The 17,825-nt window shown below is 41.6% G+C and overlaps 1 protein-coding gene across 1 annotated transcript in view; it reads right to left on the bottom strand.

The window, feature by feature from the left end:
- The window catches only part of LOC118402883 (protoheme IX farnesyltransferase, mitochondrial), a 78,736-nt gene extending 71,437 nt beyond the window's left edge, over window positions 1–7,299 (bottom strand). Inside the window, exon 1 of the mRNA XM_035801242.2 lies at window positions 7,134–7,299. Within this exon, the coding sequence (XP_035657135.2) occupies window positions 7,134–7,293 (160 nt within the window). The 5' untranslated portion in view covers window positions 7,294–7,299. The remainder of the gene's footprint in view (window positions 1–7,133) is intronic.
- Window positions 7,300–17,825: the final 10,526 nt, after the last annotated feature.

Raw genomic sequence — 17,825 nt, 5'->3', positions numbered from 1 at the left:
GAATCTGTGGAAAGAACTGAAAACTGCTGTTCACAAATGCTCTCCATCCAACCTCACTGAGCTCGAGCTGTTTTGCAAGGAGGAATGGGAAAAAAATTCAGTCTGTCGATGTGAAAAACTGATAGACATACCCCAAGCGACTTACAGCTGTAATCGCAGCAAAAGGTGGCGCTACAAAGTATTAACTTAAGGGGGCTGAATAATTTTGCACGCCCAATTCTTCAGTTTTTGATTAGTAATTTTTTTGGGAAATATCCAATAAATGTCGTTCCACTTCATGATTGTGTCCCACTTGTTGTTGATTCTTCACAACAAAAATACAGTTTTATATCTTTATGTTTGAAGCCTGAAATGTGGCAAAAGGTCGTAAAGTTCAAGGGGGGCGAATACTTTCGCAAGGCACTGTATATATACTCCTATTGAATATTCCTTCACATGTATTGTGAGTAGGCCTATGCCATCTAAATTGACCTAGTTTATCAAGAGATTTAGCATTCAAATACAATTATAACCATTATGTAGTTTGGTAAAAAACCATGAGTTAATGTCTTGTTTGATTTCAAAATGTATGCATTAATGCATACATGGCTGTCTAGGAAATGTTTGTCTTCAACATTTTCAGTTTAGTTTGTGAATATAAAATATCTACTCAATGGAAAAGGGTTCAACATAATGTCAAAGATGTTCTCATTGCTCTGTGATAACGTGTGGTCATTTTCCGGGATGGCGGATTTTTATTTTCTTATTCCCCCACTGTCAAGACGCATTTCTAAACAGCTCAGCTGCCAGAATGAAATTCGAAACTAATCAATTGGCTAGTTCAGCCATCTGTCAAGAAATGGGCGGGTTGTAACTGCTACGATTGGATAGAGCGAGGTATCTCATCACATTTCTCGCCGTCGCTCATATCAGTTGCTGCAGTTTCCTGCTACTATGAGAACTAGCTCAATGGCGATGACATTTTCTACCAAGCCATAAATGTGCATAATATCTAAAACATGAAGAGCGAGGGTAGGAGGGGAAAAAAATGAAAACGAACATTGTCTGAATGACTCAAATCTGCCCATAGTTTAAATTATCACATGCGCCGAATACACTGAACCTTCCCAAAAGATGTAGTAAAAAATATATAGAATAACTGAACAAAAACACAACCTGCTCCAATAAAGTTTTTACAGACTTACAGCGCATATGAGGAAACATAGTCAATATAAATGAATTCATTAGGCCCTAATCTATGGATTTCACATGACTGGGAATACAGATATGTATCTGTTGGTCACAGACACCTTAAAAGAAATGGGCCTCGGGATCTCGTCGCGGTATTTCTATTAATTCAATTTGCCATCGCTAAAACGCAATTGTGTTCGTTGTCCATAGCTTATTCCATCCCAAACCCCAACGCTACCATGGGGCACTCTGTTCACAGTGTTGAAAATCAGCAAAACACTCGCACACCCAACGGCATGCAGTTGAGGCCGGTTGGACGCTCTGCCAAATTCTCTAAAGCGACATTGATAGCGGCTTATGGTAGAGAGATGAACATTCAGTTCTCTGGTAACAGTGCTGGTGGACATTCCTGCAGTCAGCATGCCAAATGCACGCTCCCACAAAACCTGAGACATCTGTTGCATTGTGTGACAAAACTGCACGTGCTGTTTAATCAGCTTCTTGATATTCCACACCTGTCAAGTGGATGGATTATCTTGGCAAAGGAGAAATGCTCACTAATAGGGATGATCAAATTTGTGCACAAAATGTTAGTGTAACAAGCTTTTTGTGTAGCTCATGAAACCAACATTTTACATGTGAGAGAGATCTATCTATACACACACACACACACACACACGGCAAATGTTTGGAAACACCTACCCATTCAAGAGTTTTTCTTTATTTTACATTGCAGAATAGTGAACACATCAAAACTAAGAAATAATGTAGTAACGGTAAAGTGTCAAAATCAACATATATTTGAGATTATTCAAAGTAGCCACCCTTTGCCTTGACAGCTTTGCAAACTCTTGGCATCCTCTCAACCAGATTTATAAGGAATGCTTTTCCAACAGTCTTGAAGGAGTTCCCACATATGCTGAGCAGTTGTTGGCTGCTTTTCCTTCACTCTGCAGTTCAACTCATCCCAAACCATTTCAATTGGGTTGAGGTCGGGGGATTGTGGAGGCCAGGTCATCTGATGCAGCACTCCATCACTCTCCTGGGTCAAATATCCCTTACACAGCCTGGGAGGTGTGTTTTGGGTCATTGTCCTGTTGAAAAACAAATTATAGTCCCACTAAGCCCAAACTAGATGGGATGGCGGATCGCTGCAGAATGCTGTGGTAGCTATGCTGGTGAAGTGTGCCTTGAATTCTAAATAAATCACTGACAGTGTCACCAGCAAAGCACCCCCACACCACCACCTCCATGCTTCACGGTGGGAACCACACGTGCGGAGATCATCCGTTCACCTACTCTGCGTCTCACAAAGACACGGCAGTTGGAACCAAAAATTGCAAATTTGCACTCATCAGACCAAAGGAAAGATTTCCACCGGTCTAATGTCCATTGCTCGTGTTTCTTGGCCCAATCAAGTCTCTTCTTATTGGTGTCCTAGAAGTGGTTTCTTGGCAGCAATTCGATCACGAAGGCCTAATTCACGCAGTCTCTTCTGAAAAGTTGATGTTGAGATGTGTCTGCTAACTCTGGGTCTTCCTTTTCAGTGGCAGTCGTCATGTGAGCCAGTTTCATCATAGTGCTTGATTGTTTTTGCAACTGCACTTGAAGAAAAATGAAAAGTTCTTGAAATTGTCCAGACTGACTGACCTTCATGTCTAAAAGTAATGATGGACTGTTGTTTCTCTTTGGTTATTTGAGCTGTTCTTTCCATAATATGGACTTGGTCTTGTACCAAATAGTGCTATCTTTACAACTGATTGGCTCATAACACATTAAGAACTAAATAAATTCCACAAATTAACAAGGCACACCTGTTAATTGAAATGCATTTCAGGTGACTACCTCATGAAGCTGGTTGAGAGAATGCCACGAGTTTGCAAAGCTGGCAAGGCAAAGGGTGGCTACTTTGAAGAACCTCAAATATGTTTTGATTTGTTTAACACTTTTTTGGTTACTACATGATTCCATGTGTTATTTCATAGTTTTGAAGTCTTCATTATTATTCTACAACGTAGAAAATAGTAAAAAGAAAAACCCTGGAATGAGTAAGTGTCCAAACTTTTGACAGGTACTACACATACAAAAGTATGTGGACACCCCTTCATATTTCTGGATTTGGCTATTTGAACCAAACCCGTTTTTGACAAGTGTATAAATTCCTAATAGGCCACACAAACTCACAGAACGGGGTTGCCGAGTGCAGCAGCATGTAAAAATTGTCTGTCCATGGTCGCAACACTCACTACAGACATCCAAACTGCCTCTGGAAGAAACGTCAGCACAATCATTATTTTGGCAGGAACTTCATGAAATAGGCAGCCACACACAAGCCTAAGGGCAATGCCAAGCATTGGCTGGAGTGATGTAAAACTCGCCGCCATTAGACTCCGGAGCAGTGGAAACGCGTTCTCTGGGGTGATGAATCCCGCTTCACCATCTGGCAGTCTGACAGATAGATCTGGTTTTGGCGGATGCCAGGAGAATGCTAGCTGCCCCAATGCATAGTGCCAACTGTAAAGTTTGGTGGATGAATAATAGTCTGGGGCTGTTTTCCATGGTTCGGACTAGGCCCCTTAGTTTCGGTGAAGGAAAATCTTAACGCTACAGCATACAATGACATTCTAGATGATTTGGCGCTTCCAACATTGTAGCAACAGTTTGGGGAAGGCCCTTTCCTGTTTCAGTTGCCCTTCTGTGTACAAAGCAAGGTCAATACAGAAATGGTTTGTTGAGATCGGTGTGGAAGAACTTGACGGGCCTGCACAGAACCCAGACAGAATTAACACCTTTGGGATGAATTGCAATGCTGACTGCGGGCTAGGCTTAATCGCCCAACATCAGTGCTTGACCTCACTAATGCACATATTTGAATGTAAGCAAATCCCTGCAGCAATGTTCCAACACCTAGCGGAAAGCCTTACCAGAAGAGTAGAGGCTGTTATAGCAGCAAAGGGGGGCCAAATCAATATCAATATTTATTTCTGCATTTTAAAGACACTTCTGTCCCTATTACGACAATCTAATCCGACTATCAACTGTCAATTTACGGATACAATTGCTACTGGTCAGATCAGTACACCATTAAATAGCTAAAGTTACACTGCAAGTCAGATGGCTCGTTGCCGGAAATGGTGCATGTTCAAAATACTAACCAGCTAACATTACCTAGCTATTAGATCATATCTGATATCTTAGCACCACAATCACCTAACCAGCTAGCTAGCATAGTAGCTAATAACGCTAGCGAGTTAACGCCACAGATGAAAGGGATAGTTATCGTAATCTTTGCTAACAGGTCACATAGCCATTTCATTAGCTTGCTAGCTTTCTTATTGCATGCATATCCAAACCTGTTCGACACAAGCTTTATTATTCGTGAATCAACTAAGCCAATCATTTGCAAAAGGAGTTTGATTTGATTTTGGTCACTGTGCCAATTCATCCACTTCTCAATACATCACATCTCTGTTGGAGAATGAGTTAGCTTAACGCTTTCTGCTGATTTTCGCAGCTAGACATTCCTAGGCATTGAGGTACACATGGCACAGGCGGTGAGTGGCGGCTGGTATAGCAGCAGTTTTGCTATATAAAGGGACCATAGATTAGAAAAAGTATAATATCGGCCCAATATATTCTCGGTCATTCTCTAACGGGTGCCCCCTGGGGTACGTGCTCAGCACCCTCCTTCACTCCATGTTCGCCCACGACTCCATGACCAAGCACGTCCCCAACCCCATCAAGTTTGCTGATGACAGGGAGGATGTGAGTGCCAAAACAAAGTGGCTGATCACGGACTACAGGAGACAGCAGACAGAGCACGCCCCATCCACATCGATGGGGCCGCAGACGAGTGGGTCAGAAGATTAAAGTTCCGTGGTGTGCACATCACTGACGACCTGAAATGGTCCCTTTACAAAGTGTGATGAAGGCGCAACAGCGCCTCTTCAAACTCAGGAGGCTGAAATAATTCCAGAACCCTGCCCTGAACCACAGACACCTTAGCCACACCTCAAGCCATGTCTAGACTTAACAGTTCATGCAGCTTTAGTATTCTGATCACAAAGTTCTGATCATAGAATTCCGAACGAGTAATGCCTCTACACCGACATATAAAATGTGTTGACCGTGTCCAGATTCCCTTCTCCCGCGCTATATTCAAATGCCAGTATGCATTCTACAAATGGTGGAATAGGCAAAATATGATAAACACTGACGGTAGTAGCCAAATACTGTAGCTAACTAGCCAGCTAACCAGCAAGCAACGCTAAAAGGACCGCAAACGGGTTAGCATAAGTGTAGCCAAAAATAATTATAATTATAAACATTAGCTAGCTGGCTAGAATTTATTCGGCCAGCAAACACATTCCTTACACGCTAGGAACGCATTTTCTTCAACATTATAATGAAAAGGTGCCTCTCGTTCTCTTGCCTGTGTGCTTAGGGTTGTTGTCCTGTTGGAAGGTGAACCTTCACCCCAGTCTGAGGTCCTGAGCAGGTTTTCACCAAGGATCTCACTGTACTTTGCTCCGTTCATCTTTCCCTCGATCCCAACTAGCCTCCCAATCCCTGCCGCTGAAAAACATCCCCACAGCATGATACTGCCACCACGCGTCACCGTAGAGATGGGGCCAGGTTTCCTCCAGACGTGATACTTTGCATTCAGGCCAAAGAGTTCGATCTTGGTTTCATCAGACCACAGAATCTTGTTTTTCATGGTCAGTGTCTTTCGGTGACTTTTGGCAAACTCCAAGCAGGCGGTCATGTCTCTTTTATTGTGAGGAGTGGCTTCCATCTGGCCACTCTACCATAAAGGCCTGGTTGGTGGAGTGCTGCAGAGATGGTTGTCCTTCTGGGAGAATCTCCCATCTCCACAGAAAAACTCTAGAGCTCTGTCAGAGTGACCATCAGGTTTTTGGTCACCTCCCTGACCTCATGGCTTGGTTGTTGCTCTGACATGCACTGTCAACTGTGGGACTTTTATATGGACAGGTGTGTGCCTTTCCAAATCATGTCCAACCAATTGAATTTACCAAAGGTGGAATCCAGTCAAGTTGTAGAAACATCAAGGATGATCAATGAAAACAGGATGCACCTGAGCTCTATTTCGAGACTCATAGCAAAGGGTCTGAATTCTTGTGTAAAATACGTATGCTTTTTTATTTAACAAAATCAGTAAACATTTCTAAAAACCTGTTTTCGCTTTGTCATTATGGGGTATTGTGTGCAGATTGATGAGGATTACTTTATTTAATCGGTTATATTAGAAGGCTGTAACTAAACAAAATGTTTTAAGCTCATGGGTCTGAATACTTTCCGAAGGCACTAATTAACGTTAGCACAGGTACTGTATGCCACTGTTTCCTAAACAAAAACTGGCAAATGGAAATATGCCGTGTAGGAACAGTAACATTATTAAAAGGTGTGTAATGTTGCTTTTTTAATTATTATTTTCTCGCTGATACGCTCCTTATGTTTCCCAAACCGTACCGCAAACGATGCGTGTTAATGTTTAGACCAAGCGTCGGGGCGCTTAACAAATACCCATGGGCAGAAGATATTATCGTTAATGGGGTATCGAGTTACAGACAGCCTAGCTAACATCAGCAACTTGTTATAGTGCTAGCATTAGCTAGCTAGGCAGTTAGATAACTCTTCAACGCAAAGTATAGTTGACGGATTTGGTGCTGGCACTGCAACACCACACGATGTGTATAGCGATATGTCAAATGACTAGATGAATCGAGAGTAGACTGGCACACATTGGCTGGATTAAATCGAAGGTCATGCAGCATTGCTAACTGACAGACATATACATAACATACCGGTACATAGCTAACAGTTTTATGTTAGCAAGCTTACCTAACCGAGCAAACGTTGGTATTTTCGACCAGCACAAGCACAGTAATTAAACATTTTATTCGGGTGCATCAGAAAGATAAGCACATTATCTATGTGTTCACCTGTGAGTCTGCTACATGTCGATTTGTACATGTTTTTGTAGCATAAAGCCGGCTCCCTTATGTCCTCTTCACATGTAGCAAGTCGCCATTTTGACCTCGTCTGAGCGTGGGAATCACTTCCGGTGAGACAGACTGCGCAAGCGCATTTCAGACGCCTCATTTGGACGCATAATCATTTAAAGTCATACGTGCACCTTAACACACACAGCACACGTATGTGACACTGGTAGGTGTTATAACGTTCAACAGAGACAAACATGGAACTAATGTAGCACATCTAGTCCTTTTCTAGTCCTTAGCCTATGTCAGGTTGAAATTATGTGCCCACTAGGTCACATGGTTGCCTGAAAAAGAGCACACCATTGACAACAAGCAACAGGAATTCCAACACAAGTAAAAGGGGAAACCTAAAGTTTATTTTTTTTTAAGTTTTAAAATCTTTTTTACTATAAGTCCTGGCGTCCGGTAGCGGTGCATGGGTAAAATCACTGGGGAAGCCGAGCCAGAAAAAAAGCCTTATTGCATTGTTTGCACTATAAATCCTGTTAGTTCATATGCCTTGCCACTGTGATATAGGCCTACGGCCGAGACAATAAGAGACATAGTAGGTTTCCATCCAATTGGCGACAGATTTTCATGCAAATATTCAAAAATCTGCATGAAAACATTATGCACATTTTCCCACCAGAGATGTTTCCATCAAATTGACCTTTTGCTGATAAAAGGCTGTGTGTCATGACGAAGTGCACATAAAAATACATTTTGCACTTAAATCCCCATGGGTTTCCATTGGATTTTCAACTCACTGATGGTTTTCTCACAAAAAGTGATGCGTAATACAGTGTGTGCCCACTTTAGTATTGTCACGTGTGCTCTAGCCAACAGCGCTATCTGTCCGCTAGAGTGCATGTATAGCCTACATGAGGAGATTATTATAATTATTATGAAAAGTATGTGGTCATAATAAAGAATACTAGTAAAGAACGAGAAGGCCCACACACTGTTAAAGCTCCCAATTCACCACTTCATTGTAACATTGTCAATAAACCTGTGAATTGAGAACTTTAACAGTGTGCGGCCTCTTGTTCTTTACTATTATTATTATTATTACTGTTATCATTGTGGACACTAGAGGGATATTAATTTTATTTGTCAAGCATCAACCTCATCACCTTGCACTTTCACCATCCTGTAAAGTTCAGCATAATTTATACAATCTGTAGCTTAATAAACTGCATGCTTTCCTGATATGTTGTAGTGGGAGGACCACACAACATTGACATTGTGTGACTCCAAGTTTACATAGATAGGATGATTATTATATCAATATTTCTGCATAAGTGTTTCCACTGACATTTCCAGCATAATTCATTTTACCAACACAAAAATATGCCACCTTGTGTAGTTTATTTTGTTTTGTCGACATTTGGAAAGTGTAACGAAACTTTCATCAGGCCTGTCATGACATTTTTATTTTGACATGTACTTTACTCTCATTAAAAGGTTGGATGGATATTAAAAAGGATGCATGAATAATATCAAAACCAACTCTGAACCTACTATATTAATTTGGGGACAGGTCAAAATGCATTAAACATTTATGGAAATTTAGCTAGCTAGCTTGCTGTTTCTAGCTAATTTGTCCTGGGAAATAAACATTGGGTTGTGATTTTAGGTAAAATAACAACCCAATGTTTATATCTCAGGACAAATTAGCTAGCAACAGCAAGGTCCTCTACTCCGACAATTAATTCACAGATAAAAGGGTAAACCGAGTTTGTTTCTAGTACTCTCTCCTCCTTCAGGATAATTCTTCTTCTTTGGACTTGATATGGTGGTTGGCGACCAACTTTAAGGTGCATTACCACTACCGACTGGAGTATGGACCTCAGTTCATCTTTCAATCACCCACGTGGGTATATGCTCCTAAAAACCAATGAGGAGATGGCACCTGGGTCTATGATACTAAAAACCAATAAGGAGATGGGAGAGGCGGGACTTGCATTGCGTCAAGCATCACAAATAGAACCAAGTTCTATTTTACCGAATGGCTACGCAGACGCTCGCGAGCAGTGTGGGTGCAATGATTGAATAAAATGCATGTGTACATTTATTTTGCAACACTCGCACACGTGAAGCGAGCAGTGTGGTCAGCATATAGGCAGAAAAAAGCATGTTGACTCACCCTGCTTGTAGAGAAATGCCAATGCCATCCTAATCTCTCTTGTGTTGCCGAAATGGGCTATGACTCTATTATACAGTACATGCTTTAACTTTTTGTTGTTCTAGGCTACCTGGCTAAAATGCTTGCTTGCCTAACTTCCATTCATGGGCAACGATTAGCCAGCTAACATTAGTCTACTACATCTAGCTACATATTGAACTTACATCCTCTCAGGCCAGAGGCACAATGTATGAATTTATGGTTGGATTAGAATCGCCATTATAATCATTGTCCAGTACGGATAATTAAGTAAAACCACAGTCTAAATCCGGTTCTCAATGGCTAATTCAGGAAAGGGCCAATTTTAGCCAGCTAGCCACCGGAGGACAATAACATAAGGAGATGCAACAATGCACATTTTTTTCTGGCAATGAAATTGGCTTTTGATGTGATGTGATTGATGTGAAGCCAAATCCAAATTGGCTTTGCTTGACACTTTTTATTATATAATTTTTCATCAAGGGAGGCCAAATGCTCGCTGGCTTCCCTTGCATTCAATATTACAGCGGGAACAATGTAATACTCTTTTTGACCAGACAGCATCAGATAGATGGGCTGTACATACAGAGACAGGTGGGCTCTGTTTTGCTCGCTCGGATGCTTTCTCCTGTGAGATACATTCAACCTCTGATGAATTGAAGGACAATTATGAAACACAGAGAGATTAAAGATAAATTATTGTATGTATTTAAAAAAATATATACATTTGGGGGAAGCCTGGCTTGCCTTGGCATCCATGAATACATGCCAATGTAGATGCCTGATGTCCTAGAGGAAACTAAAAAAGCGTACCTGTAGACTTCCAGTCATTGCCCTAATTCCAAATTAGCATTGGCTTGGGAAACTACCTCTAACTTCCGTCATACTCTGTTTGTTCCAGATCAAACAACATATTTGTTTTAGCAAGTTCACCTGTTTATTTAGATATATAAGTTTGTTTTTAATTTTGTTGGAACTGAACTAGTGGTTTATCAACCAGACAAACCCTGTCACTGTCCAATAAATCTGAGTTGCAGATGGGATTCGTTTAACTCTAAATTGCCTTCTAATTCAATGGCTGGCCTTTTGCCTCCCTGCCCTTGCGTGTCCTCTGTGTAGCCCCACTGCTTGGCCTGTTATTTATGTGTGTGATCATCCTGATGGCCTGGGCTGCCAATGGTGGCTGCCTGATTAATATCCTCAGCTCTCTCCTTTCCTGCCTTGACTTTGCAGCCTCAGTTACCCCTGTGTTACTACAGAAGTTTTGGGCAGAAAACATAACAATAAAGCCTAACATACTGTGTAGGTGAAAATCAAATCAAGTTTATTCGACATATGCACAAGATACAGTGAAAATGGTGCAATGAAATGCTTATTTTAAGCTTTAAGCACCAACTGTCAGAGCAGCTCACAGATTACTGCACCTGTACATAGCCCACCTATAATTTACCCCAAACAACTACCTCTTTCTCTACTGTATTTAATTTATTTATTTATTTTGCTCCTTTGCACCCCATTATTTTTATTTCTACTTTGCACATTCTTCCATTGCAAATCTACCATTCCAGTGTTTTACTTGCTATATTGTATTTACTTTGCCACCATGGCCTTTTTTTGCCTTTACCTCCCTTATCTCACCTCATTTGCTCACATCGTATATAAACTTGTTTATACTGAATTATTGACTGTATGTTTGTTTTACTCCATGTGTAACTCTGTGTCGTTGTGTGTCGAACTGCTTTGCTTTATCTTGGGCAGGTCGCAATTGTAAATGAGAACTTGTTCTCAACTTGCCTACCTGGTTAAATAAAGGTGAAATAAATAAATATTTGCGAGCTCCCTCAACATACAGTGGGTATCCAATACAGTGGGTGTCACGGTCGTCATAGGCGCAGTGTGATAAGAATACATTCTGCTTTAATAAACAAAGAACACTAAACAAAATAACCTGACGCTAATTACACCAAGGGCTGCCATGCAACTACACATAGACAATAACCCACAAAACCAAAATGGAAAATGGCAACCTAAATAGGATCCCCAATCAGAGACAAGGATAAACAGCTGCCTCTGATTGGGAACCAATTCAGGCCACCATAGACCTACATTTACCTAGACATACCAAAACCGCATAGATATACAAAAACCCTAGACAAGATAAAAAACACACATACCACCCTCGTCACACCCTGACCTAACCAAAATAATAAAGAAAACAAAGATAACTAAGGTCAGTGCTTGACAGTGGGTATCATAAAACGCTTTGGAATTTTTTCACAGAATACTTAATAATGTCAAAGTTATAAGAGAATGCTCCACATTTGCTCCACATTTTATCAAATGAATACAAATGAATGAACTAAGATAAAGTTGTTCCATGAGTATTCACCCCCTTTGTTTAGGCAAGCCTAAATTAGTTCAGGAGTCAAATTTGGCTTTACAAATCACAAAATAAATGACATGGACTCACTCTGTGTGAAATAATAGGGGTTGACATGATTTCTGAAAGGCTGCCCCTTCCTCTGTCCCCCATACATCTGTAAGGTCCCTCACTCATGTATTGAATTTCAAGCACAGATTCAACTACGAAGACCAGGGTACTTTTCACATCAAATTCTTTTTGGTTGTGTACACAGTTTAGCAGGTGTTATAGCGCGTGCAGTGAATTCTTATGTTACTAGCTCCTAACAATGCAGTTAAACGTCAAAAAAGTACACAAATAAACTAAATGGAAGCAAAAAATACAAAAGAAACAAGCTTGTAGGTCATAGGAAATAATACTGCACTCTTAGAAAAAGACGGTTCCAGGTAGAACTATTTTGGGTTACATGTAGAACTCTCTGTGGAAAGGATTTACCTGGAACCAAAAAGGGTTCTTCAAAGGGTTCTCCTATGGGGACAGTCGAATAACCCTTTTAGGTTCTAGATAGCACAATTTTTTTATAAGAATGTAGAAACTGTCTACTCAAATAGTGCACAATAACACTAAAAGAAACAAAAGACTGCAAAGTTGACTGGGAGCTAGCAATAGGGCGTCCATCTTCGGCACCAACTTGTCTCATGAAGACAATGAAGGGCAATGATTGGTGGATGGGCAACAAGAAAAAATCAAACATTGAATATCTCTTTAAGCATGGTCAAGTTAATAATTATCCTGTGGACGATGTATTAAACCACGCAGACACATAAAATATACAGTCGTCCTTCTGACCTGAGCTGCAGGACAGGAAGGAAACGGCTCAGGGATGTTACCATGAGGCCAATGGGGATTTTAAAAGAGCTACAGAGTTCAATGGCTTTGACGGGAGAAAACTGAGGATGGATCAACAATATTGTAGTGACTCCATAACAATGACCTACATGAAAGTGAAAAGACGAATACAAATATACAGAATAAAAAATATACCAAAACATGCATCATAAAGTTAAATAGCATTACTAAAGCAATACTGCAAAAAAATAATGGCAAAGGAATACACCTTTTGGCCTAAATGCAAAGCCTTATGTTTGTGGCAAATCCAACACAACACATCACTGAGTAACTACATCCTTATTTTCAAGCATGGTGGTGGCTGCATCATGGTATGGGTATGCTTGACCTCAACAAAGACTGGGGAGCTTTTCAAGATAAAAAGAAACAAGATTGATCTAAGAACAGGCAAAATCCTAGAGGTAAATTCATCTTTCAGCAGGACATTAAGCCACAACACAAGGCCAAATCTACACTGGAGTTGCTAAATTGCACTTTAAACTTAAATCTTGAGAATCTATGGCAAGAGTAGATCCTTGATCTTGAAGAACTTAGAAAATAATAATAGGCCAATATTTCACAATCAAAGTTTGCAAAGCTCTTAGAGATTTACCCAAGAAGACTGACAGCTGTAATGGCTGCCAAAGGTGTTGCTAACATGTATTGACTCGGGGGTGAATACTTATATAATCAAGGTATATCAGTAAATTATTACATCTATTTTAATCCCACTTTGTAACGCAATAAAATGTGAATAAATCCAAAGAGGGTAAATACTTATGATAGACACTGTATATAAAGTGCAGGCTAGTATATAAAGTGTAGGCTAGTATATAAAGTGTAGGCTAGTATATAAAGTGTAGGCTAGTATATAAAGTGTAGGCTAGTATATAACGTGTAGGCTAGTATATAACGTGTAGGCTAGTATATAAAGTGTAGGCTAGTATATAAAGTGTAGGCTAGTATATAAAGTGTAGGCTAGTATATAAAGTGTAGGCTAGTATAAAAAGTGTAGGCTAGTATATAAAGTGTAGGCTAGTATATAACGTGTAGGCTAGTATAAAAAAGTGTAGGCTAGTATATAAAGTGTAGGCTAGTATATAAAGTGTAGGCTAGTATATAAAGTGTAGGCTAGTATATAAAGTGTAGGCTAGTATATAAAGTGTAGGCCAGTCTTTGCTGACGTTGCAATGTTTCCATGTGTTGTTATGAGAAATGGCCTATTTGGCTGGGTTATCAACATGATTATGATAACAGAAAGTAGACTCAGTGAAAGTAGTCTTTAAGGAAAAGTGTTGTAATAATCAATATGTTCCAACTGAGCATACCGTTGCTACAGAGTTGTTACCATTGGAATCTATCCTAAATGATGTATTTATTTCAGCCAATGTATAGCTAAGCCTACAGTAAGAAGGCTACTTTTTGTATACATGTACCTAGGTATGATAGATCCTATTTGTTTATTTCATTATCAAATTGTTTTGCAGAAATGTACAGTATCTACCATCTTGTATCTTACATCATCATGCTGTGGATCTTTTATATGATTGTAGATGGTTTCATTGAGCACAAAAGGCACTGTGCTGTAATCCAATCAGATCCGGGCATCCCATCCCAATCCAGCCATCCCTTTCCCTGATTCATCTAATTCATTACAGCTTCCAGCTGTATGGCCCCTCCCCTCCCCTCCTCTTCCCTGGCAAGATTACACCATGTAATCTGGTTGCTCCATCAAGATGCAGGGGACTGATGTATGTCAACAATACACACTAGGGTTGAATTCCAAATGTCACCCTATTCCCACGTTTGACCAGGCACTTTTGACCAGAGCTCTATGGGGCCTGGTCAAAAGTAGTGCACTACCTAGGGAATAGGGTGCCATTTGGAACACATCCCATCCTAGACCCAGCTTCACAGAACCTTTATTGCAGGAGATAATGATTGTGTGCTGTACTACAAGATTTGATTTGGCTCTGAACCAGTCAACCTCTTTTGTGTGATTTTGATATGTGTGATAAATTTTTTTATTTTGTTGTTATACACCACATCTTTTTTTTTGCAGTGGAATTCATATTGGCTCCTTTCTTGTTTCATATTTCCTCTCTAATGACGTCTGGAGTAAAGTTGTGGTAGGTCCAAAGTTTAAACCATATCTTCATGCTGTGGATGTGTGTTGAGCTGTAACCTTACCTCAGACCCTGGAGTTTCAGTATAGCAGCCCCCCCAGATGTGATGAGTGACATACAGCCCCAGTAGAACATTATACGGCCTCTCACATTAACATTAACAATCAGACTCATTCATAACCACGAGGAGCAGAGCTGGCTGTTCTGCCTCCCCCAGCCCATGATGGGAATAATATTTGTTTCTATCATTTAGGAATAATTGATACTGGTCCAATGCAATACGAAGGCTTGGATAGAGGAGAGGAGCCATAGGGAAATGATTTCCAGCATTCAGATCTCCCCATTTCCCTGGCTGGCCATGAGGGCAAAAGGAGAGGTAAGTACTGTGGTCTATGTTGTTGACCTGGATGGTTTAGATTTAAGGTACTTTGTGGAGATTTCATTCTAATGTATTAAGGTGATAATGTCTTCCCTTGGTGACAAATATGGCTATAATGTCAGGCTTCATGGCATACTTATGTGGAGCACAGGGACGATTTATATAGCTATGCATTATAAAGATGCAACCCTTTATTTTCTCAACAGTTGAAGAGTAATGGCTCCAATTGTCCAACAAAGATTGGAAAATTACATGAGATGCTCAACAGAGGGAAGACAGAAGCTCTGTAGAGGTCAGAAACCCAGACATGCCTCCACTTCCTCCTCTCCCTCCTTCCTTCTCTCCTATCTGTGTTGTGGGGTCTCCTCTCCTCCTCGTGTACTCTATTCTCCTACCCTCTCGTCCTCCTCTCATCCTCTCCTCTGTGACGTGGGGTCTCCTCTTCCTCTCCACAATGTAGGGTCTCCTTGCCTCCTCCTCTCTCCTCCCCTTTCCTCCTCTCTGTGATATAGGGTCTCCTCGACTCCTCCTCTCTCCTCCCCATTCCTCCTCTCTGTGATGTAGGGTCTCCTCACCTCCTCCTCTCTCCTCCCTTTTCCTCCTCTCCTCTCCTTTATGTAGGGTCTCCTCACCTCCTCCTCTCTCCTCCCTTTTCCTCCTCTCCTCTCCTTTATGTAGGGTCTCCTCACCTCCTCCTCTCTCCTCCCTTTTCCTCCTCTCCTCTCCTTGATGTAGGGTCTCCTCACCTCCTCCTCTCTCCTCCCTTTTCCTCCTCTCCTCTCCTTTATGTAGGGTCTCCTCACCTCCTCCTCTCTCCTCCCTTTTCCTCCTTTCCTCTCCTTTATGTAGGGTCTCCTCACCTCCTCCTCTCTCCTCCCTTTTCCTCCTCTCCTCTCCTTTATGTAGGGTCTCCTCACCTCCTCCTCTCTCCTCCCTTTTCCTCCTCTCCTCTCCTTTATGTAGGGTCTCCTCACCTCCTCCTCTCTCCTCCCTTTTCCTCCTCTCCTCTCCTTTATGTAGGGTCTCCTCACCTCCTCCTCTCTCCTCCCTTTTCCTCCTCTCCTCTCCTTTATGTAGGGTCTCCTCACCTCCTCCTCTCTCCTCCCTTTTCCTCCTCTCCTCTCCTTTATGTAGGGTCTCCTCACCTCCTCCTCTCTCCTCCCTTTTCCTCCTCTCCTCTCCTTTATGTAGGGTCTCCTCACCTCCTCCTCTCTCCTCCCTTTTCCTCCTCTCCTCTCCTTGATGTAGGGTCTCCTCACCTCCTCCTCTCTCCTCCAATTTTCCTCCTCTCCTCTCCGTGATGTAGGGTCTCCTCGCCTCCTCCTCTCTCCTCCCTTTTCCTCCTCTATGTGATGTAGGGTCTCAACGCCTCCTCCTCTCTCCTCCCTTTTCCTCCTTTCCTCTCCTTGATGTAGGGTCTCCTCACCTCCTCCTCTCTCCTCCAATTTTCCTCCTCTCCTCTCCGTGATGTAGGGTCTCCTCGCCTCCTCCTCTGTCTTCCCCTTTCGTCCTCTCTGTGATGTAGGGTCTCTTCGCCTCTTCCTCTCTCCTCCCCTTTCCTCCTTTCTGTGATGTAGGGTCTCCTCGCATCCTCCTCTCTCCTCCCCTTTCCTCCTCTCTGTGATGTAGGGTCTCCTCGCCTCCTCCTCTCTCCTCCCTTTTCCTCTTCTCCTCTCTGTGATGTAGGGTCATGTGGGGTCTCCTCTTCTCCTCCTCTTCTCTTCAAGCGGTTTGGTCAACAGCGAGGCAGTTCCAGGACCTCAAGAACAGATGGGCACTGTGTGGAAAAACAATGCCCACAAGGCCCAAGAACAATAGGTTGAATTGGAAAGGTCTGCTCAACACAAGGAACCTCTCAAAAGGCCTATACAATGATTTCATCCACAGCTGACAGTGGTCTCAATGTGCAGCTCTTTTATCACGCCACTTTAGCATCTTGAAAAAGACTGTAAACATCCTCTTTGAAGACAATGAAACACGAGTAGTCCGTAAAGCGTTACAGCATGTATTAAAATTTTGACATTTCGGAGTGGTGAAGGATCAGTGTTAGACCACTGTAATCTAACAGTTTGCTGAGGAGATGTGCTGTAGGCTATGTCACTGAAAACGGAAAATATATCTGGTGCAGGCGGTACATATTTTCTTTGCAAGATACATTTGCCAGGTTGGCGTCTTTGGGGTAAACAAGACTGGAACATTGCAGCTCTCAGAGAAGATTCAGAATGAAATATTTATGCGCTCAGCTCTTATGAAAACAAATGGGAACACTAAGATAGTGTGTGTTGGAAAAGAAATATAAGCACATTTGGAAAATCTTTAAAAAATGAAAAATAATAATCCTCTATTGGTCATTGGATAACCTCTGATGAACTCCTATTAATTTATGACAAACAAAGTAATATGTCTGGGCAGGGTTGTGTAGCCCTATACTCTTGCTGAGACAGCTATAGCCTAATATCTTGGTTTGAGTTATTTTGTGGGGGGGACTAATTTCTCCCTAGCAGGAGACTAACCTTGCCCAAATGTGCAGCACCATTGAGATTAAAGGTGAACAAACATGGGAAAGCAGCCATTAGGAAGATTGATGGACCAGGACTATGTTAGGGTCTCTTCAGTTGTCTGGGTTGCTGTGAAATCGATGTGGCCAAGCAGCCAACGGGAAAAGGGGGTCTCTATAGCGAATTTCAAATGGCAGAGGAATTTACCCAGCTTGTTAATTTAAACACAGATCCCT

Source organism: Oncorhynchus keta, chromosome 24 (assembly GCF_023373465.1).
Source record: "Oncorhynchus keta strain PuntledgeMale-10-30-2019 chromosome 24, Oket_V2, whole genome shotgun sequence".
Classification (NCBI taxonomy): Eukaryota; Metazoa; Chordata; class Actinopteri; order Salmoniformes; family Salmonidae; genus Oncorhynchus; species Oncorhynchus keta.
The sequence above is the reverse complement of the archived record's forward strand: the minus strand, read 5'-3'. Positions and strand labels throughout refer to the sequence as shown.